We start from the raw sequence: 22,570 nt of genomic DNA, 5'->3' as shown, positions 1-22,570 counted from the left end.
CAAAGCACTGCACATCCATCCAGGTACTTCCTTCTCACAGCTGGGCGACTTGACTGGAGGGTTTCCCACATATAGGAAATGAACTGTGGGGTCTTTCTGCTCAACTCATGCAGCAGAGAAATCCAGGTCCATTTAGTGATTTTTTTTGTACCTCTAAACATTGTGCCATTTTCCTCCAGAAGTATGTATTATGATGTTTGCCAATGTGAAGCTGAAATACAGATGAAAAGCTGGTAGGGAGTAGTGAGGCAGCCTATTTGCAAGGCCATTGGGCAGCACGTATCAAACACCTTGCATTTGCCTACCCATTGTTTGAAAATGATATCGCTTTTCAGGACTTTTTTATAGATGCATGTAGATGCACAAAACAATCTAAGAATATTCACTCCAGGGTACGCGATTTGGGGAAAAATGGGAACATCTAGAGAAAGGGACAGTTAAGACAGTTGAGGTTTGTTTGCGGCAGTCATTCCCACACCACTTAAAAACGATGCCTATGTTAAGGACAGTCCACTCAGAAAACAAAATTTGTCAAAAGCAAGAAGTGGCCAGATGAAAGCCGTGGATAAATGGCTTGTCCCCAGCACACAGTCGTGACAGTAAGTGCCGTTTTCAGGAACAGGTGGCATCTTCCCTACCTCAGCCTCGCAGCTCTTCAAAGGCGGCGGCAGGCGCCAACCTGGCCAGTTCTGGGAAGTGTACCATTATGTACAGTTATTTTTCAAAATACATTGTTTGATCTTGGACTAAGATAGGACTGTAATGAAAGAAACACACACACACACACACACACACACACACACAGACACTTCATGTGTCAGTCCAAATAAACTCAGTTCCCAACAGGCATCAACACAAGGGCTCCTTCGTTCTAAAGTTGTCCAGTTTCAAGTTTGTTCTTGGTGGGATTTGGGAAACCGAGCAGAGCGTTATTATTTTTGGGCACATCAAATGTCTTCAGGAGCCTGAAGTTAGAAGCAAATCCCAAAGTCTGTCTGTGTAGCTCTCTAACAGTGTGAGGGAGTCAAGAAGCATGTGACTGTGGCAAATGAAGGCAATGGGAGCTGCTAAAAAATGAGGCCAGGCCATCTCTTGTGACTGGGCAGGACTTCCAATAGAGGGGCTGGAGCTCTAGCCCAGCCTCAGACCCAGCCCATGATAATTAGCTCCCCCCCCCCCTGCCCGAAACTGCTGGAGGACCAGGACACAGAGCTGGACAGCCAGAGACCTAGGGTAGAACCAAACATGATTGGAGAAGAAATATGTCAGAAAATGATGCCTAACAATATTCTGCTTTACTCGTATATTGGTGACTATTCCAATCGTCATTAGAGAGTCTTTATCCAGTAACGAACGGAGACAGATGCAGCCAAGCATTGGGCCCATCTTGGAAAATCCTGCTGAAGAGAGGGAGGAAAATAATGTTGCATTGGACATAGTTAAGCAAATGTCCTTGTGGTATTATTGTGGATTCTTTAAATATTTGACCAAGATTTGTATTGCTGGGAGTCAAGCACATCACAAATTAATTCACAGAAACAACTAACCTGGACTAGTAAGAACTCACAGAGTCTGTACCGACAGCCAGAGTACCTTCATGGTACTAACGCAGGCCCTCTACATTATAAGTGACAATTTTGTAGCCTTGTCTACTTTCAGGACTCCTAGCAGAAGGAGCAGGGGCTGTCCCTAATACTGTTTCTTGGATATCTATTCTCATACTAGGTTGCCTTGTCAAGCCTTAAGACAAAGAGAGGAACTCAGTCCTAGTGCAACTTGATATTCCATGCTCTCCTGCCCCTTTCTGAACAGAAACCAAGGAGGAGGGGATTGGGTGGACAGAGGGGAGGTATGGGGAGGGAATGGGAGGAGAGGAGGAAGGGGAAACTGAGGTCAAGATGTAAAATAAATTTAATAAATTTTATTAATAAAAATAGAAAGAAAGAAAGAAAGAACATACGGTTTTTTGTTTGATTCTTCGTTTTTAAAGTGAGGCCAGGTAAAACAGCACAAGGGAAGGAAATCACACAATACAATGCTCAGGTTTATGTGTTAGAATAGAACTGGTAATGGTCAGAAATGTGACCATTTACTCACTTGCCATCTACTGTATTCCATACGAGGGCATGCATGGCTGTGTGTGTATGTGAAAGGGGTAGCAGTTTGTGGGAAGAGGATCTACAGCATTTAATTGCATGCACATAGCCTACTGTCATAGATCTTATCTATGTGAGCACCGGGATTGTGGATTGTGTGTGCTAACCCTTCATCCACACCTAACTCGACAGAGCTGTTGGGAGGCTCCCTAGATGTAATTTCATTTAAAGTCTCAGACTTCACATTTGTATGGCAACTAGTAGGCAGACAGTAAAGGGTTTTCTTCAAAAAAAAAATAATAATTGCTAACTCAGGAATTTTCAATTCTAGCTGAGCCCACGGTTACCAAAAAGACAGAGGCAGCCAATAGAAAAACCAATGATACAGCCACAGGATCAAAGATTCTAGAACATAGTTTGGAACCCTAGATCATCCTCCTGTACCTGAATCCGTGTGCTTATGACTTTTCCAATTATGTTAGTAAATCTCTTTACTTCTTTTTGTTTGGAACATTTAGGGCAAGATTTCTTTTACTTATAAGCTAGAGTCTTGGGAAAAACCCTGTCTTTATTCTCCTGCTACACACTTTCTTCCCTTATGAATAAGATGTGCTGTACATCTGTTAACCGTGTACGTGAACAGGCCTGTTCCCTAGCAGCTTGCAATTGAATGTGGATACAGACACTGGATGTGGGCTGTCTTGACCGACAGTATGAAATAGAAAGGAGCCAGCCTGCCCTGGTTAACTTCTCACTCTACCCATAATTACCTGTGCAACCTCAGCAGGTCCCCTCACCTGTCCATAGTGATGTTTCCTAATCTTGAAAATAAAAACAGTAACTCTCTCTTTTATTTTTGCATGGGATTTTTATAGGATTCTGTGAGTTAATATTTATAAAGTGCATAGAAAATCATCTGACACTTCACAACAGCTACTTATCACTATGAACCAGAAATAATTATCTGCTTATCTGATTTCTGTATTAAATGAACACTGCTCCTAGTGTCCTCCTTGTTACCTCATTTTTCTGGAGCTGTGGATTGTTGTCTAAGTTATCCTTTGCTTTACATCTAGTATCCACTTATGAGTGAGTACATACTGTGTTTGTCTTTCTGGGTCTGGGTTACCTCACTCAGGATGATTTTTTTCTAGTTCCATCCATTTGCCTGCAAATTCCATGATGTCATTGTTTTTTTACAGCTGAGGAATAATCCATTGTGTAAATGTACTACATTTACTTTATCCATTGAGGGGCATCTAGGTTGTTTCCAGGTTCTGATTATTATGAATATTGATGTTATGAACATAGTTGAGCAAGTGTCTTGTCTTTGTGGCATGTCTTTGAACTTCTTTGGGTATATGCCCAAGAGTGGTATTGCTGGGTCTAAAGGTAGATTGATTCCTAATTTTCTGAGAAACCACCATACTGATATCCAAAGTGGCTGTACAAGTTTGCCTCCTACTAGCGGTGGAGGAGTGTTTCCCTTACTCCACATCCTCTCCAACACAGGTTGTCATCAGTGTTTTTGATCTTAGTCATTCTTACAGGTGTAAGATGGTATCTCAGAGTAGTTTTGATTTGCATTTCCCTGATGATAATGATGTTGAACAATTCCCTAAATGCGTCTTTGGGCATTTGAGATTTTTCCATTAAGAATTCTCTGTTTAGATCTGTAACCCATTTTTAAATTGGATTATTTGGTATTTTTGTGCATAGTTTCTTGAGTTCTTTATATATTTTAGAGATTAACCCTCTGTCAGATGTGGGGTTGATGACAATCTTTTCCCATTCTGTAGACTATAGTTTTCATCTTATCAATAGTGTCCTCTGCTTTATAGAAGATTTTCAGTTTCAGGAGATCCCAAATGAGCAGGCAGGGGACCAAATGAGGCTCTCTGCATGTGAATGACAGTTGGGTAGCCTGGTCTGTTTGTGGAATCCCCAGTAATGTGACCAGGATCTTTTCCTGGTACATCAGCTGGCTTTTTGGAGCCAATTCCCTATATATGGATACCTTGCTCAGCCTTTATGTAGTGGGGAAAGGCTTGGTCTTGCCTCAACTGAATGTGCCAGGCTTTGTTGGCTGCCCATGGGAGACCTTATCCTTTCTGAGGAGTGGATGGGGGATGGGTTGGGTGAGGTAGGTGGGATATTGAGTAATTCTTTCGATGTCTTTTTTGAGATTCTTCTGTTAAGAATTCATTCTTTAGATCTGTACCCCATTTTTAAATTAGTTTCTTGAGTTCTTTATATATTTTAGATATTAGCCCCTCATCATATGTGGAGTTTGTGACATCTGGCAGATGGGAGGAGGGGAGGAAGAAGGAACTGTAGTTGGTATATAAAATCAATAATTTTTTTTTAAGTAATGAACACTGCTATCTGTATTTTACAAAGAGATTGACTAAAGGTAACAGCAGAGATGTGACTTAACCTAATTAATACAGCAAGGAAGAGACAATGCTAGACTAAGAATTGAGAAGCTTTTGCACTGGCCATATGGTCCTTCATAGGTCAGAAGGAGATTACAGCAGTCTTAACCACAGTATTGGATCTTTTAGGATTCTAAAGGATTCCCCATGGCAAACAGTGTTCTAGAAAAAGGGATCCTGAACAGAGATCTTTTTGAAAAATTTTAATTTAACTTTGCATGCGTTTATGTGTGTGTTTGATGTATGTGCACAGGTCCATACACCAAAGCACATGTATGGAGGACAGATGACAACTTTGCAGAATCAGTTCTATCCTTCTTTTTACATGGGTTCCTGGGCTTTAACTAACTCTTTAAAACTTATTTATATATTTAGTTACTTATTACTTTTTGTGTATGGGTGTGCTTATGCCACGATGTTCATGTGGAAATTAGAGGACAATTTACAGAAATGGATCCTCTCCTTCCACCATGCAGGGGGTGAGGGGTTGAACTAAGATCCTCAGTCTTGGCAACAGGCAGCCTCATCCTCTGAGTTCTCCTTAGCCCAGAAAAACCTTCAAGTTATCAAATTTGCCGTCACTCTTTTTTTTTTTTTTGCTCAATATATAACATCACATCTGACTTGTAACAAGTACTCAACAAATTTATTCTTCACAAATAAGTAAATAATTTAAAAAGAGATTTTACACATCCCTGCTATGGATTTTACACAATCCAGCCTGTGCCCCGGATTAGTGTTGTAATTTGTTAGGACAATTCCTACATTTCATTCTGGTAAACTTTCAACTATTTAAGGTACAAAAATACACCGAACACCCACACATGTCAAGCCTCATGTGGAACATTAAGAGCACTTAGTGGTCTCATGTGCGACCTGCAGGCCACCTGGCGGTGCACAAGAACAAAGACAGATGTGAATACGACGAACAGCGATGTAGACAGGGTGTGGTGGAATAGAAGTGGGTTATTCAGATAGTTGGCCAGGGATGGCCTTTCCAAAGGAGAAATACCCTTAGTTAAGAATATCTTAAGACTGTAGAAAATCTAGCCACACAAGAACCCAAGAACAGACAGACAGTTTTAGGGTCGAAAGGACAGAGTTTGTTATATCCCAACATGAAGTATCAGAAGTGCTGTGGCCAGTGGATGGGATCAGGGCTGTACTAACATGGCTGGAAGGTAAAGGAGGGACAGATGTCATGGAGTCAGAGAGAGGAGACCCAGCTAGCAAACTCTTTCAAGTTAGAAAGAAGAGGCATTTTACAGATGTGCAGCTGGTTGAAGGTTACCTCTGTGTGTTGAACGATCCAGGCTTGGATTTGACTACCAGTTCTTCAGAACTCAGCTATCTTTGCTGATTATGGGCTTTCTTTGTCATTATGAGTGTTTGTTAGATTTTACTTTTAGTGAAGGAGACATTAGAGAGCAGTGGGGATCGTCAAAGAAAATGATATCCAAACACTTCTTCAGCTTCAGGGCTGAGAGAGTTCCAAGCTCTTTGACTGTGACCCAGCAACACCCTCCTTAAGTTCCAGGTCGACTGTGTATTTCCCAGGGTTGCATAGCAACCAGCAAAGCTGTTGCAAAAATTACCTTTCGAATCTATAGCGCCAAAGAGCCTTTTAACAGGCATCATCCAAAAGCAATGAGGGAGTCCTTCAAGTCTCTATTTCATGCACTGAGAGAGGACTTTAGTTTCTTTTCTTGATGAAATACTTGTAAAAAGAAAGGAAATAAAAAAAGCAACACAATAAATAAGCAAAACCAGCCTCAAATCCCCAAGAATCAACTTAATGAAGATTGGTTTGTTTGGATTATAAAATAAAAGGATATATTCCTTCATGGCAGAGAAATCATGGTAGCTAGAATATAAGTTGGCTGATCATATTGCACCTGCAGCCAGGAATCAGAGCACAATGAATGCTGTGCTCAGGGCCTTGTCTCCTCTGATTCAGTCCAGGAATCCAACCCATGGGTCCCATCCGTTTTGGGGTGGATCTTTCCTTTTCCGCTAATCTTTTTGGAAGCAGCCTTGTAGACACATCCAGAAGGGTTTCCATAGTGACTGCAAATGTGTGGAGCTGAGTATTAAGATTCATTACCACAGAGAAGTTTCATGCATGCTGGGGATTCTATTGGTGGATGAAATCAACATCCCACAACCAGCTCGGTTCTGGAGTCTGTCTGAATTAATCTACTCTCCATCGATAAATCAAATTGCTTGAGAAAAACAGTTGCGTTGACATTCTGGACTGTGATAGTTTAATGGTCAACTTGAGGGATTGCATATATCTAGTTGGCCTTTGGCATATTTTGGGGGACAGGATTGACTTACTTGTCCCAATTGCTATGAGAAATACCCACCCTAAATGTGAGTAGCACCTCTGGTAGCTGGAAGAAGGAAAGCTCCCCATCCCAGCATCATCTTGACCTTCGCTCTTGCTAATACATTGTTGCTGCTTCTCATACATACCTTTGTTGATTGGAGAATCAGCTTCTTTGGGCTTCTGGCAAGTAGCTCTCTGGGAATACTCGAGGTCTTTAGCTGTAGTTTGGGACTTCTGAGGCACATAGCCTTACAGAATGAACAGCTACCAAGTTTTCTACCTTCCTGGAGAGATAGCCATTGTTGGACTGCCTGGACCACACCGTGGAAGCCAATTTAACGAGCCTCCGTTTAGCATGTAGTACTGCACTTCTTCTGTTTGGAGAATACTGACATACATGGGTTAGCCAGCACTTAAGTCACAATGTGCTTACCATGGATGCTATTCTAACATTGGCTTCATTTCTTTGTTAATCATTAAAGTATTATTTTTATAATTTGCATTTTGGGAGTTTTATGCCTGAGTACTCTCCTTACATTTCCACCTCTTCCCCTCTACTCTCCTACTCCCCTCTAATTCATGATTCACTTAGGATTAGATTCACCTCCTACCATTTATTTCCTCTTCTTCCCGGTTGCCTGTCATCTTTGATGTCAAGCCTGTTTGTTTGCACAGTGTCTCTTCTGTTGGCTGTGATACTTCTCAGCCTTTCTGCTTTGTCCCCTCTAAAAGATCCTCAAGGAGGACCACAAGTGTCACCTCCATTGTGAAGCCCTCCTTGATTCGTGTAGTCGGATGGATTGCTACTTGTTCTCATTTATAAACTTGAAGATGCATGTCATATGATGCCCTCGGTGCTTTCTGGTCCATCTCTATCGCTGATGACCAGTTCCCACTCCAGCCTGTTCTCTGAGCTCCTGTTCTAGCTCCATGGTGCTAATTTCCCTTTGTTTCTGTGATTAGCTCATTCTTGTAAACTCTTCTAATAAAATATTAACGATTACAACCATGTCGTGAATGCCAGATACAGTTGCAATCGACTTACATTCATTACTTTATACCATCTTGGGCAGATGTTATATAGGATTGTTATATAGGATGGTGCCACTTTACAGACAAAAATATTGAAGCACAGAGCAGTTAAGTACCACAGTCACACAGCTAAATGTAGGGTTCCGTGATTCAAGGCTGACTGCTGAAACCCCAATGTTTGGCCTCTAAAACTGTATTCCTGCCTGCTTTTCCACTCTAAAGACCCCAGACTTGAACAATAAAAGCCCCATGATGCCCTAGGATTGCTGCTTGCACCCTGCTTAGTTACTAGAGAGCAGAGATTGAGTTTATGGGTCTCCCCCTTCCCTCACATCTCCACTGCACCTTGCATGTACCAGTTAGCCGAATGCGTGCTGAGTAAAGGGCAGACTAACAGCATAAGGCCCAGGCACTGGTAAGGAAGGGCAAAGGCAAAGAGAGAGCCCTGAAGAGGGGTGAGAAAACTGGCTTTCTGAAGAGAGCAGCGCTGGGTGGAAGGATCTGGCAAGGATGTCAATGAACACTGGAAAGAGACCAGTCTAAGAGGGAGCTGGGACCCAGGATGGTAAAGACCCTGGGGGGGAAGGAAGGCAGGAAAGATCCAGCTGCCACGAAGCCAGGAATGAGACCAACAGCTGCCAGAGATGCTAGTTTTCCGAAGAAAGATGAAGATGAGAACTGGAACTGGTGAAATCCTTCACTTTTGAGGCTGCAGGGAACCATGTCAGTGGAAGGCAGAGCAAATATCCTGTGAACTAAAAGTAAGGTACTCATTGTAGCTTAGGTTCTGAGCGGAAAGAGTTGGGTGGCTGCTTAGTGCACCTAGAATATCTAGGAGAGAATGTTTAGAACTTAGTCAATGCTCAAAATGTAAAGGAATATGTGAATAAGCATGCCTTAATTGTTGAGGGTCGTACAGCAGTCGCCTGGCCTCGTACTTGCTCATGCTTGGTTGGTATAGAGACACCACCTCTTGAATTTTCCTATTTGCACTATAGGGTAGGTGGGCACTTGATCTCCTTCACTTGTGGGCCAGACTCAAAGTTGATTACTCAAGAGGCAGGCAAGGAAAGGACAGGACAAAGGCAAGCAGAAAGGTGGTGTTTTTGAGTCAACACGAAGCAGGGGCTAGAGATGATGGACCATGAGGTGGTTGGGAATGGCTAAAGCTGGCTTCAAGAGAAGGATCTAGGAGAGGAAGAGGGGGCGTGGAGAACTGAGAGTGTACAGGATGAAGAATAGAGTCGACACCCATGGTCTCCTTATCCCTCTGCTTCTTTCACCATTTCATTCGTCCTTACGCTTTAGGTTCCCCCAGTGGCCAATGACTACTCCCAGGATGAGGAAATGCTGAAGACCAATCAGGCAAAGGGTATGTGAATCTTGTCTCTAATTTGTACCTACCACATGTTCTTGCAGAACGTTTGTAGTTTCCTGCAGCCTCCTTTTTCTCTTCTCTAAGATGGGGATAGCAATCAAATCAGCCCTACAGATTTACTGTAACAATAACTGAGAATATTCTACTCATTACCTGAGTTCGGAGTCTTCAACACAGAATCGCGTTGGCGTAAATTCTAGTAACTGGCTAGTGTCACTTTTCATGTGGAAGTCTTCAGAGGAAAGAATATAGAAAGGACAGAGCTCACCCAAAGGAAGATTTAAAAAAAAAATCTCTCTTTGTTGGGCCCTGGAACTCCCTCTGTAGACCAGGCTGACATCTGAATAAGAGCTCCACCTGCCTCTGCCTCCCAAGTGCTAGGATTAAAGGTGTGCACTGTCACACCCCCTCTTACCTCTGATTTCAACTTCTTGCCATCACAGCATGCACTTCATCTTGAAATGATGCTCCCGATGTTGGCCAGTTCTTCTCTGAGGTATCTGCCTGACAGTCACTACATAGGTTGGGCTTTCTGCTCTTCCAGCTTCTGATTGTCTGTGCTCTTTAACACCAAAGCTGGAAACAGATACTCCATGATTATAACTGTGCTTGAGCACATAGGAGAAGGTTCTGATAGTATTGTGCTTATGGATCCTTAGCAGCGATCTTATAAACTATGCTCTATCACTGTTTCCACAGCAGAGGCAATAACGGAAATAGATTCTGGATCTATCCCTATCCATTGTGAAAGTTAGTAGAATACCTAACAATGAATTAGAAAGGGTTAATCTATGGGGCCAGTGAATAGACTCAGTAGGTCAAGGTACTGGCCTCAGAAACCTTGAGCTATGTGCTTCTGATGCCTATAGTCCGTGTAAATGTGGATGAGAGATCTGGCTTCACAAAGTTGTCCTCTGACTACCATATGCATCCCCCCCCCAAATACCATAATAGTAAATGGCTAATGCAGGAGATAATTTAACTGAGTAGAATGGTGAATGGGTATTTGTAGGGAAAGAAGGGATGGAAATATAAATGTTCACACATGAAGGAAAGATTGTTTCCTTGCAAAGATAAAAGATCGCAAGTAAATAGTTAATAAAGGACAAATGAATGAATGAGAGAATGAACGAATGAACGAACGAGAAGTGAAGGTCTTGTCCAGCCCCAAGTTCCTGCGCAGCGTGAATATAGAGAACCTGGACATTTTTCTCCCGGCAATGAGATGCTAAATCAAGAGCATAGGATATGGTAGGTGTCTGTTTTCTATGCTAAACATTCTAATTGGAGGAAGGCTGGATTGCAAGCAAGCAGAGTACTGTAAATCTGTGAGCAGGGGACCAGTTTGAAGGCTCTCGAAGGTACAAAGCTGCAAATCCATAGAAGAGGAGCAAGGCTGGGGAAGTTGCATGGGGAGTGTTAGGTACCAACTGAAAATATTTGCAGTAATACATGGGAATGCTTTGCACGAACAACCCAGAGTGAAGCGTGCCTCACTGGGAGCACAGTTCTCCCTCTGGATGGGGTTTGGTTGCTATTGGGCTGTATGCAACCGCTCAGGAGTGCCTTTGAGCCTCATACTGAGATGAAGAGGCAAACACAAACCCAGGCAGGCTCTGAACTCTAGGAACGCTTTACTGTGGGAATTTATGCACAAGGAACTGTTGGCTTTTGCAATGGCCACCATACTGAAACATAAATCACACTGAATTTGTTTGAAATCTCTTCTTTAGGAGGGTGTATGTTTTGACAAACCTTGCAGCAAATTTGGCCCAGCTTTTGGATTTGTAATGAAACCTGAAACCCCTCATGCTGGCCTGCCTTGGGGTCTCCAGACACATGTTCTGAGCAGCCTTAGAGTAATGCCTGGCCTAATCCCATCCTGGCAAGTGAAGGGACTGTGCTGGGCTGGGCTGTGGAGTGGAAGCTGCAAGCCTTGCTTGTAGGTAGGAGACAAGACTGATCAAGACAGCAAGCTGGGGACATTTTTAACCTATTCCCTATTGACTGGTGACTCTAAAATACCCCAAGCCATGACTGGGGCAGAAAGTTAATTAATCTGCTTATTAAAAAGAAGAAATGTCTCATTTGCATGCATTTGCATTCAGGTCTTGCATTTCTCTTGCTTTTTGGTGGTCCTTGCTCCCTTTTCCCCCCTTAACGCCACCGACTTAGCTAGGTATGGACTCTGCCTTTCTGTTTTCTGGGGCTGGGCTTTGTTTAAGTGCCATGTATCTGGTGAACCCAAAGTCAGCACAATTGGGTGTTTTTCTAGATCCCCCTAATTCTGTGTAACAATTCTCCCCTCCCACGGGCTATCTGAGGTTTCTTCCACAACTGGCCACTCTTGGGAAGCCAAGACTTCATCCCCATCAGAGTTGGGCATGTTGCTTGGGGAACAATACATTCAAACTGCAATTTCTTACTCAATTGAATTTTCCATGGTCATTTTCTGAGAAAAAGGGATGTTTTCTCCTTTGCTTTTTCTATCTTACTGGGCAGTCTGTTTTTATTTGTTTGTTTGTTTTTGGAATTTTTTTTTTGTAGAAATAAAAGCCCATTTCCTCTTGGATGGATTTTAATGACTCCACATCCAGGTTGGGGTGATACTGCTTTTTCCTAAGATTGAGCATGCAACCCGAATGTAGGACCTCTAAAATCACCTTTAAAGGGCTTGACTAAGGCTTTGGGAGAACAGAAAGGGGGCTGGGCATATGGGTAGTTTGTAAGGGGGCAGGAGAGAAGTGCTGAGGCACAGCTGGCTGTCCAAAGTACAGCAGGTACAGCCAAAACTCTGCAGGGAGGTGAGAGGCCAGAGGAATCTTCCCAATGGAGTGAATCACCAGCCCAGTTCCGAGGGACCAGAGAGCCAGTGTTACTGGGTTTGGGAGGCATCCTATTTCTGATACATTACAGCAGTGTGGCTGGTCAGGGGCTAGAGGCTCAGGCAGGGGATGAACCCACCTCTATGCTAACAAGCTTAGCAATCATGCTGTGCTGGGTCTTGGCTGGAGGGGAAAAAAATTAAAACTCAGCCTTAGACCTCTTGTCAGACTATGAGGAGAATTATATTTTTGAACTAGTCTACAGTGTGGACAGGAAATGACCTCTTCACCAACTGCTTCTTTAAAAACAAGCAGTGGTGCCTCTAGCTATCCAGCTTCTCTCTCTCTCTCTCTCTCTCTCTCTCTCTCTCTCTCTCTCTCTCTCAACTCCCTCTCCCCCTTCTCCCTCCTCCTTTCCTTCTTCCTTTCCTCCCTTCCTCCCTCCCAACCTCCAACCTCCGCTCTCTCCCTCTCAGAGCTCCAGCGCTCCCTCCCCTCCCGCGCTCCCTCCCTCCCTCCTCGCTCCCTCTCCTCTCTCGCTATAGAGGGCTCCCACAGCACTTCCCAGCCAGTGTGTTCAGCCTGCCTGCCTGCCTGCCTCCGTGTGTGTGTGTGAGCGTGTGTGCGTGCGTCTACTTTGTACTGTGAAGAACACAGCCCATGTGCTCTGCATGGACGTTCCTGATACTCTGTTAAGCTTGATTTTCGACAAGCAGGCAAGATGTCCAGCACACCACATGACCCCTTCTATTCTTCTCCTTTCGGCCCATTTTATAGGAGACATACACCATACATGGTACAGCCAGAGTACCGAATCTACGAGATGAACAAGAGACTGCAGTCTCGCACAGAGGTAAGTTCTCCAACCTTGGCGTGTGTTTGTGGATTTTAAAAAAAGAAAAAGCTGTGCATGGGCTTTTTCCTGGGGTTCTTGGCCGAATTCTATGGGAAGTGTCCCACCAGCTACTACCACATAGGTGGAAACAAGCGCAGCAGGATGAATCCACGAGTTTGGATGCTGGGTTTCCAGGGACAGTAACTCTTGGAGCTGGGGACAGTTTTAGCCGGAATCTTAGAATCTGGAAATAGACAAGCCAACACTTGGTTCACATGTGGGGTGTCTAGAAATGCAGATTGTTCAAAACTATGATGTTTGTAGATTTAGAGATGGTCTTGTTTGTTGAAATATAAATTGCAAGAGATTTGTGAATGTTTGCATCTCTCTCTCTCTCTCTCTCTCTCTCTCTGTGTGTGTGTGTGTGTGTGTGTGTGTGTGTGTAATAATATATACATTTAGTTGCAAATTCCAGAGGAAGTCTGTTTTGACCTACACTTTTTCAAAGTGACTAAAATCGAGGTAAAAGGGACCAGAGAGGAGCCCTGCCTACTTCTCAGAACTCCCTGGAGGTGGGGTGGGACACACACACACACACACACACACACACACACACGTTTAGCTGTTTCTGTGTTAAATTCAGAAACAGGTTGATTGAGGCAGTGGGGGTTCTCTGCTTTCTCCTCTTTGATGGTTGTGCCTCCCAAGATTCTATCTTAGGACAGGAGCTGGTTTCCCATTCTAGCAGGCAAGAGTTTAGGCATTTGTGATCAACCCCTTGAGAGAGGGAGACTGAGCCTCCCAGGCAGTGATCCCGTCCAGGACTTCTTTAGAACTTTCCAAATGCTAAACTTCAGGCTTCTTGCTCACAAGCTCACAATTTAAATATTTAATTTTTCTCTGGGCTGGTTGAGAGGCAAGGCACGCTGCCTAGTGCTCATCTGCCTGAAGTTGGGACTCTACTCGGTGTTCAAGTATTTTTTGTAGGTGTGTCAAAGTCTCTTGAGGAAGTAGAAGTCTCTGGGAATTGAGTTTTCTCTGCAGAGGCCAAATACCCAGAAGAATCATGCCACAGATGTGTTGGGGGAATAGCTTTGGTTGGTATTTAGAATGAAGGTTGACTTTTAACTCTGGGGAAGGATTCGAGTAAGTTCGTATGGTAAAATAAAAAAAAAAAAATACACTTGTTTTGAGTTGTCTACGGAGCCATAGAGAATTCCTGATGTTTAATGTATTGAATAGAGCTAACAAGATGTGACCTGCTTTCTGATTGGTTAACTGCTGGACAAGAGCTTGTGTGTGTGTGTGTGTGTGTGTGTGTGTGTGTGTGTGTGTGTGTTTTAAAGCCCGGCTGTCTTTATCACTGTTATTGTCTTTATATGTTAATACACCATGAATGTTAAATAAAATTGCTGGCACTGTGACTCTTTCTAGAAGCCAGAAACTCCTGTACAGTGTAGACTCTTATGCTTAAAGTGCCGAGTTCTTGGCAGTAAACAGGATTGTGTGTGTGTATGTGTGTGTGTGTGCCTTCAGTGTGTTGCTTGTATGTGTGTGTTGTAGTTTATATCTTCAATTTCGATCTGTGTAGCAGTGTGTTGGAATCTCCGGTCCCTGTCTAAGCTATCTGCTGGCAGAGCCTGCTTTCAGAATTTGGAGGATTGGGAATGCTTTAATATTGTAATAAAACTTTGAATAAACAAACAACTCTTTTGCTAAGAATGACTATTTCTAAAAACAATTAAAGAGACCATAGGCCATGGGAGCTTAGTCCTTGAAGACAGGGTTTAAAGATATCCTGTGTCCAGCTTACTTAGAAAGTTGTTGAGGCCTTGTGGAGGGAGTCTTTCATCCTCCTGTGGGTGAAGTGTGGTAGCTAGTCTTGGTCTGTGTGCCTCTGAACCCTTCCATAGCCCCAGGGAAGCTAGCTTGAGTTGGAAACCTCCCTTCCTCCCTGGTCCCCATACAAATCCCTAAGATGGAATAGATTCCCCACAGCTTCATGTTTGAGATGTTTGGAAAGTGACCCATTAGTAGTACGCTTTTCCAAAACGACACATTAATCTTTTTGAGAGCTAAACCCAGGAACTTCCAACTTTTGGATTACAGGCTGTGACTTTGAAAGATTTTGCTCTTAGTGCAGCTGAAGAACTGGGAGAGGCAAGCTTGTTTGGACAAATCTTTGAGTTTTTAATTTGTCCTGACAACAAAGTATTGCAAACTATTTTTTTAGTGTGTTTTGAACCTAACCTCTATACAAGTTCCCGCCTATTAAGTCTTTTAAAAGTAATTTTCTACACAGTTACATTGACACTTTTGTATCTGTTCAAGAAATCTGTTTTCATGGCGTATGAAAAGGATAGAAACCATAAATTGCTTCTAATATATATATGCATACCTAAGTATTCACATCAAATATTAAAATTTGATAATAATAATATGTAGGTAGAGGAAAATATAGCTTTGCATAAAAAAGCTACAGGTAGCTTTATCAGTGCTGGTTATTAATTACGCAGCTGTCCTGCATCCCAAATAGGAACTGGTTACAGTCACCGCATACTGCAAGACTGACCTGTCCACACACGAAGCTGGCGAGTGATCACTTTTAGAATTCAGTCAATGCACACCATCACTGGGGTCTCCTCTCTCTCTCTCTCTCTCTCTCTCTCTCTCTCTCTCTCTCTCTCTCTCTTGCTTCTCCCACTCTTCCCTGCATGGTACTGTACTATTTTACTAGCTCCTCATTCTTCTCTCTTTCTCTCTCAAGTTTGTGTTCTCTTTGGAACATCTACTTAGCTAAGAAGAAATTACAACAAACAATTAGAAAGATGACTCTCTTAAAAAAAAAACGAAGTCAAAATATTTAAAAAAAAAAAAAGGAAATAAGCTAGTGATAAACTCATGCAGAAACAGGACATTGCTCTCTCTGCCCTTGAGTGACTGACTCCAGAATATTCGCCTGTGTACATTTCTTCCAGTTAGATCCACGTCCTGCAGACACTGGGTAGTACTGGTTTGAAGAGCATTGGGTTGGGAGTTGGTCCTATTTCTAGCTCATTCTTGTCCCTCACTTAACTAGCGAGGGTGGAGTCTGGATTTTCTCACCAGCAAATCGCCTGCCATTTCCCTTGAATTTGAAAACTCCAAATGGTTTTGCCGTAGTACGAGAAAGTATCAAGAAGCAGAGTGAAGCCTGCAGATGTTGTGTTCTGTGTGTGCTATTTAGCTCCAACTTACAAATGGTAGTGAAAGAACCAGCTATTCCTGTGGAAAACTTGAAAGTCTGGGTCCTGCTAGGCTTGGTACAGCTGGCGCCAGGATGGCAAGCCATTCCCTTACTAAGTAGGTCTTCAATTAACATTTGCTGACTAGCAAACCTGGAGATAAAAGGGGTGGGGGGTAGAGAGAACTCCAGAACCTTGTCACTGAAATTACAGCAACAACTCTGCATCTGTGAGGGGCTCGGCACCCCCTGAGGAGCTGTCTCACCCCACACCCCCCACGTTTGTTTCATTATCATGAGGTCATTTAACTCCCTAATCTTTGTGGTAAAGCAAGAGTTTAAGAGATTGGACCTAACCTATTTAGGAAGGAATACGAGCCCATTATGAAGTAAACAGCAAACACTCAAATCTATTTTTAACTGTGTAGCCTGTACTAGGAAATAAAATCTCTTTGCCACATTAACACCTTAGGAGATTTGGATAAATGTGTGACGTCCCCACCCCATCCCCACCACCAAGCTGCCTCACTCTAAAAGAAAATTAAGAGACACTTGGAGTTAAGTATCGCTGTTTTTCATGGGCAGTGGGAAAGGGTTACATTTTCTATTTAGGACTCTACCATAAATTGACCCCCATGTCTTCCAAAATTCATTTATTTGAATGGTTACACAGTGCAAATTTCTTTTGGAAAAACACGACCACACAGTTATATAGTTTAATTTAACATGGTGCAGAGACTCCAATCAGATAGGACATAAAAAAAAAATATCTTCTAAAGACTTCAGGATTTAAAAAAAAAAGACTTTAGGATTTTGTTTTGTGAAAAGCTACAACAAAAACAAAAACAGCCATTTAAAAGAAATCTTGAAGTCCACACTGTGAAAGGGAAATATAGGTGTGGTGTTCTAGGGTCCTAACTACTAGGGATTGGAGTGGTGAGTTGGATAATATTGGATTATTGCAGAAATTAAGTCAGTTCATCACATGGGCTAACAACAATTCTTTGGTACTGCAGATAAGTTTTCAATGTCTTGTTCCTTCAATGTCAATGGTTAAAAATGTTTCCGTTATGAAGATGTTTTGAACTCTATTTTTTTTCATGTTGTTACTGCACTGATTTTAACAAAATTACATAAAACAACAGTAACCCATAGCATCCTTATTTTTTTAATCAACATCATACATCCTATTGCAAATGAGAAAACTGTGACTACAATGGGAAGCAGTTCACAGGAGGAGTTTGTTAGAATTATAGTGTTTAGTGTTACACGATTGAATATGGATGCTTTGAAATGTTTGAAGACCTTGAAATTCAAATCTACTGCTTTTCACCCTTCCTCATCTCAACTCTGAAACTCCCCAGGAGTGGTGAGAGGGAAGAAGGGTTTGCTTTGTTCCTTTATTTCAGCTACATTTGTATATACTTAGTCACAGGTTGTAGCACCATGCTTCTTCACAGAAAAGCTCAGTACCCATGTTGGTTTGGATGGAACCTGGTCACAGCAAGAGTAGCTACTTTCGATAGATAGGAAAAAAGAAAAATGTTGTGATACTTGGGTGATCTCTCCCTCTAGGAGTTTAGAAGGCAAACTTGCCATACCCTGAGCTACATTATAGGAAATATTCCCAGTGTTCAGCTAGAAAAGGAGGACTGCCCACGTTTTCTAGAGGAGGTTGCGGAGGATTGGGAAAGGGGTGTCAGTGAGAGCAGCCATTTTGAAACTGCTCAGTTTCATCAGGGCAGTTTTTAAAATGGGAACTTCCAAACTCCTCTTTTTTCAAGCCACCTACATGGCCTCAGCAAACAGACACCAGGGCTCGTGCACGCACAGAGTTCCTTCTCCTGAGGCCCCCCCTCCAGCCCCATTTTCTTGCGACAGGAACTGTTTTTAATTTAAAAAAAAAATTGCTGCAAACTAACTATTTGTAGGGAGCCAAGAAGAAGAAGAAGAAAAAAGGAATCTTTCAACTCCCAGTCAACACAGATTCTTATCAGGTGAAATCAACCCACATTTATGAAGTAGGATTTAAACATGATGTAGATGTTTGAGCCCTTACATTTTTTTGTTTGTGTTTTCAGAAAGAAATTAATTTAAATTGTGTGGATAATGCTGCTGTAAGTCTCCTTTTATTGCAACCATCCCCATTAACTTATTTTTCAGAAGGGGAGCAAAGCACTCTTTTTGGGAGTAAGCAAACAAAACATAAACCAAAACTACAAACATCCCTTTTGGGGGCTATGGCATTCTGTTTTTTGTTTTTATTTTTATTTATTTATTTATTTTTTCATGTATTTGAACCTAGACTTTTGAGGTTTTTTTTTTTTTTTGCTGTTATTTATTTATTTATTTTTTTAAGACAAGGTTTCTCTGTGTAGCCTTGGCTGTTTTGGAACTAACTCTGTTTGTAGACCAGATTGGCCTCAAACTCAGAGCTTCCCTGCCTCTGCCTCTCCACATTGGGGTCAAAGGCCTTCACCACCACACAGCATTATTTGTTCTTTTAGGATAAATTCTGCCAGTAGCCGTCAGAACATAGGCTCACCTGAATAACTTAACATTCAGTTATTCCTTCAAGAATTCCCCTATTTCAGGCAATGACAGTATCAAGCTATGGAAACATACTTTTTTTTTTTTTAACCCATTCAAAGCTTGTAATTGGGCGATGGAATGAGACTTAGAACATAAGAGCATAGTGAGGCACCAGGATGGAGGTTAGGAAGGTATCATGGGTGACTACGGGTAGAAAAAGAGCACCCTGAAAGAGAGCTGGCAGGACCCCGAAAGAGAGCTGGCAGGACCCCAAAAGAGAGCTGGCAGGCTTACTGCTATCATCTGTGGTGTGTTTACCCTGTTGAGGACAGTCCTTGGTGTGCTAACTGCTTTACTTCTGCAGAGAAGTGAGCTGGGAAAGAGATGTTTAAATCAGATGTCTTAGGTGACCCGTGTGACTACCACTTGGCTTCAGAGTTCTGTCCTCTCTGCCACAGCACCCCTAGAAATAAGATCTACCAGCGGGAGTCTCGGTTCACCCGCATAAACGTTTGAATGTCAATGCCTTTGTTTTCTTCCCAGGATGCTTAGGGTGTGAGTGGCTACCACATAGGGCATACATGACTCTGATATGAATTGGGTGTAGAACAAGATTCTAAGAAGCCATCTGAAAGGTCAGGAATGGAAAATATTCCTGGGTTATTAGGAAAGACACTGAATCAAGTGCCCTATAGAAAAATATTTAATGAATTCATTTTACCAGATGGGTCTCTGAAACTATAGACTGTTATACATAGCTATTTGATAGCTTTATTTATTTATTTATCTACTTACTTAGAATATATCTACTTTTCTCTCTAGTGCTTGACTATTAATGCTGATATTTGGGTTGTCCTTTTCTGGTTTGTTGATTGTGCTTTTCAGGACAATGTCTTAAAGTATAGCTCCGGGTGTTCTGTTACTCATTATGCAGACTTGGGCTGACCTTGAATTTGGACCAGTTTTTCTGTTACAGCATCCTGAGTGCTGGGATTATAGGCATGGGCTTCCAGGCCCGACTCTGGGTTAATTCAAACAGTAGCAGAATGAGAAAAGACAGAACTCTAGTTTTGATGGTTTCTCGGTTGCTAAGAGGAGTCAACATAGGAGTCCTATGTATTAAGAGATTAAACTGGCATTCAAATTTGGCATAGCATGGAATTCCTTTGCAGATAATCAATTAAGAATAGGAGATGAATAGGAGGAACAACTCCTATGTTTGAGCTTCTTCTTATCCTAACCAATCCATTCCAAAACTTTAGCCAGTGTCTACTGCTAAAGTCTGTAGTTCTCTGTGTGAGAAGAGGTTTCCTTCCCAAGCTTGCAGCCCTCCCTGGCTACCTTAGAGACCACAGATATCTGCCTCTGATGAGAGAGAAGATGGATCTTTGATCCTCTGCTGTGCCTTGTATGCAAGCATACTGGTTCTCCCTTAAGAGATAAGGAAGAGAGAACAAGGCTGCTCTTGTCTCCCCCCCCCCCCCCAGCATCCTAGAATCTCTAGGGGCGGGGCCTTCCGGCTTCTCACATTCACGCAGGCAAGAAAGCTCTGTTCTGGCTGTGCATCCCCTGGCTGCTCTCACCCTCTTAAGGATCTGCAGGTAGATCCTGCATTTGTATCAGCCCCGACACAGTCCATCCTCCTCCTTTGAAGATTCAGCCTGCCAATTAAAAAGAGAAAGCATAGAAAGTGGACAGACCCTTCTGAAGAGGGCCTTTTCTTGTCCTGGTGATGTCATGGTCCCCATCATCACTTTTCCAGAGTGGAAGCTCCTGGCTTCCACTCCGCCTTACAATCCCTTCTCCATAAGATGTCCAGGGGTCTAAGAGCCTCCTCAGGCTTTAAGACCAACCTGCCCATTCCCTTCCATGCAGAAGGACTGCTCTCTGATCTGTTTATTTGCCCAGTTGCTCCATGTCTCTATCTCTGCTTTTGCCCTTATCTGGGGACTAGGCCACCAGCAGCCTCCTACAGAAAAGCCTATCACTAATTGGAAACCTACTGTAGGTTAGAATTTACCAATGTCCTGGCCTTCTTTACAGGTGACCAATTTCATTTCTCAAACAAACAACAAGCAAACAAACACACGGGAAGGTTAAGGTCCCAGAACATAACATAGGGTCTGTGATGATTAATTTAAATGTCCCCTTCCCAGAGAGGTGTTTCTTAATCTCCCTCAAGGCATGGTCATTCTGATCGCTTTCTCTTACACATGTCTTCTTCATTTGCTTCAGAGGAATCTTTGGAAGCCGATATTTGCTGCTGGTGGTAGCTACTGCTGCTTTGCTTCTGCCTCCTCCGCCTCCTCCTCTTCTTTATCATCATTTTCATGGTTTTATTAATTCTTGGGGAATGTCACATAATGTATTTTGATCATATTCACCCCTTCCACTCCTCTTAACTCCTCCTATACCTACCTCCTCATCCCCTCCCAACTCCTGTTCCCACACTTAAAAACAAAACAAAACCCATCAAATTTGTGCTGACTTTATCCTTTTGGTATGAGGATATCCAATGCATTGGTCTACCTTCCAGGATCCTGGTGTCTTGCCCATCCCCACTGTAAGTGGATAACATGTTGACAAAGGAAATTAAATTTTTTTTTGCCAGTGTTTAGGATGACACTGCATTTGCTCATAATCTTCCACAATCTCCAGTTGGAGATGGCTCTGTGAGCCATCAGCCAGGGAGATATTGCTGCCTGTAGAGCATGACCTGAGAAAAGGGATCCATCTCTGTGAGCCTGCGCAGTGTGAATGTGTTGTGAAACTTCTGATTTCTGATTGGAAATAATGTTAATGATCCTGGATGTCTTACTTGATGTAGCCATGACTTTTTCCCAGTCTCCCCGCTCCTCACTTCTGATCTTCTCCTCTCTTCCTGTACCCCCTTCCACTCTTTTCTCCTTCTCCCCTCCTCCTTTTCTCCTTCTCCCCTCCCTCCACTTCCCATCTCCCACTCTTCACCTATGCTGCTGTGGTCTATAGTAACACTGTATTTGCTGACTATATGGTGCTTGTCTGGGGGAGATACTTATACTTATCCCAATCATATTGACATTTAGCATTTGTGTATGTGTGCAACTTATGGTGAGGACAGCATAATAGATGATGATGATGGTTATTATTATTATTATTATTATTATTATTATTATTATTATTGCCACCAGGCCTTTCCCCATTTCTTGGAAAAGAGAGACTTCAACATTAATATTGCTTACAATGAAACATATTTAGCCCGAAGCCTTGTGTTTGTCTCCTATTTTCTGTGAAATTGTGGGGAAGTTCCATAACCTTTCTGGGTCGTTGTTTCATAGCCTGACTTTTACACTGTGAACGGCAGACGTTTGTAATATGCCTGATGTGGAAGAGGTGCTAAATGGAACTATAGTGTTGCCAGTGATGTACCTGTTCTCTGCTCTTTCAATAAGTTAAGCTCTGTGAGCAGTGTGGAACTCAGCTTGCTGTCCTTACCTAACTTCACAAACAGAACTTCCTGTGACATTTCCCATTGTGTTTTTGGTGCCCTCTGTGTATGTAATTTTTCTCTTAAGACTGGCTCTTAGGACTGCCTATTTAATAATGATGACACAGGAATTACATATTGTCCTGAAGAAGAGCGATGGCTTGATGAAGTGCCCATAGCTGCCCCAAGCCCCAGGTCATGATTACCCCTTAGAATATCATGGCTAAGTATTAAATGTTTACCATTATATGAGCCCATGTGTATTCCATCCCTTTGGAGTTCACTTCATCTTAGAACTCGGTGGAGGCAACTTAACATTGAAACGATCCTCTTCCCCACTGCCTATGTGAGGCTGTCTAAGCAGCAATGCCCAGAGCGGGCTGGGGAGCACAGCTCTGCTGGCCTGGATGGACCATTTC

At 42.7% G+C, this 22,570-nt stretch overlaps 1 protein-coding gene across 10 annotated transcripts in view; it reads left to right on the top strand.

The window, feature by feature from the left end:
• The first annotated feature begins 12,459 nt into the window (after window positions 1-12,459).
• The window catches only part of Ldb2 (LIM domain binding 2), a 340,598-nt gene continuing 330,487 nt past the window's right edge, over window positions 12,460-22,570 (top strand). For 5 of the 10 annotated variants that reach the window (XM_050150096.1, XM_050150094.1, XM_050150097.1 and 2 more), the window contains exon 1: window positions 12,461-12,948. In XM_050150096.1, the coding sequence (XP_050006053.1) occupies window positions 12,817-12,948 (132 nt within the window). In that variant the 5' untranslated portion in view covers window positions 12,461-12,816. Of the gene's footprint in view, window positions 12,949-22,570 lie in introns of all 10 variants that reach the window. The other 5 variants (XM_050150103.1, XM_050150102.1, XM_050150095.1 and 2 more) reach the window with 3 other exon arrangements.

This window comes from Alexandromys fortis, unplaced genomic scaffold (assembly GCF_014885135.2).
Source record: "Alexandromys fortis isolate MF-2015 unplaced genomic scaffold, M_Fortis_MF-2015_v1.1 scaffold_0, whole genome shotgun sequence".
Classification (NCBI taxonomy): domain Eukaryota; kingdom Metazoa; phylum Chordata; class Mammalia; order Rodentia; family Cricetidae; genus Alexandromys; species Alexandromys fortis.
Note: the sequence above shows the minus strand (reverse complement) of the source record. Positions and strands in the feature narration are given on the sequence as shown.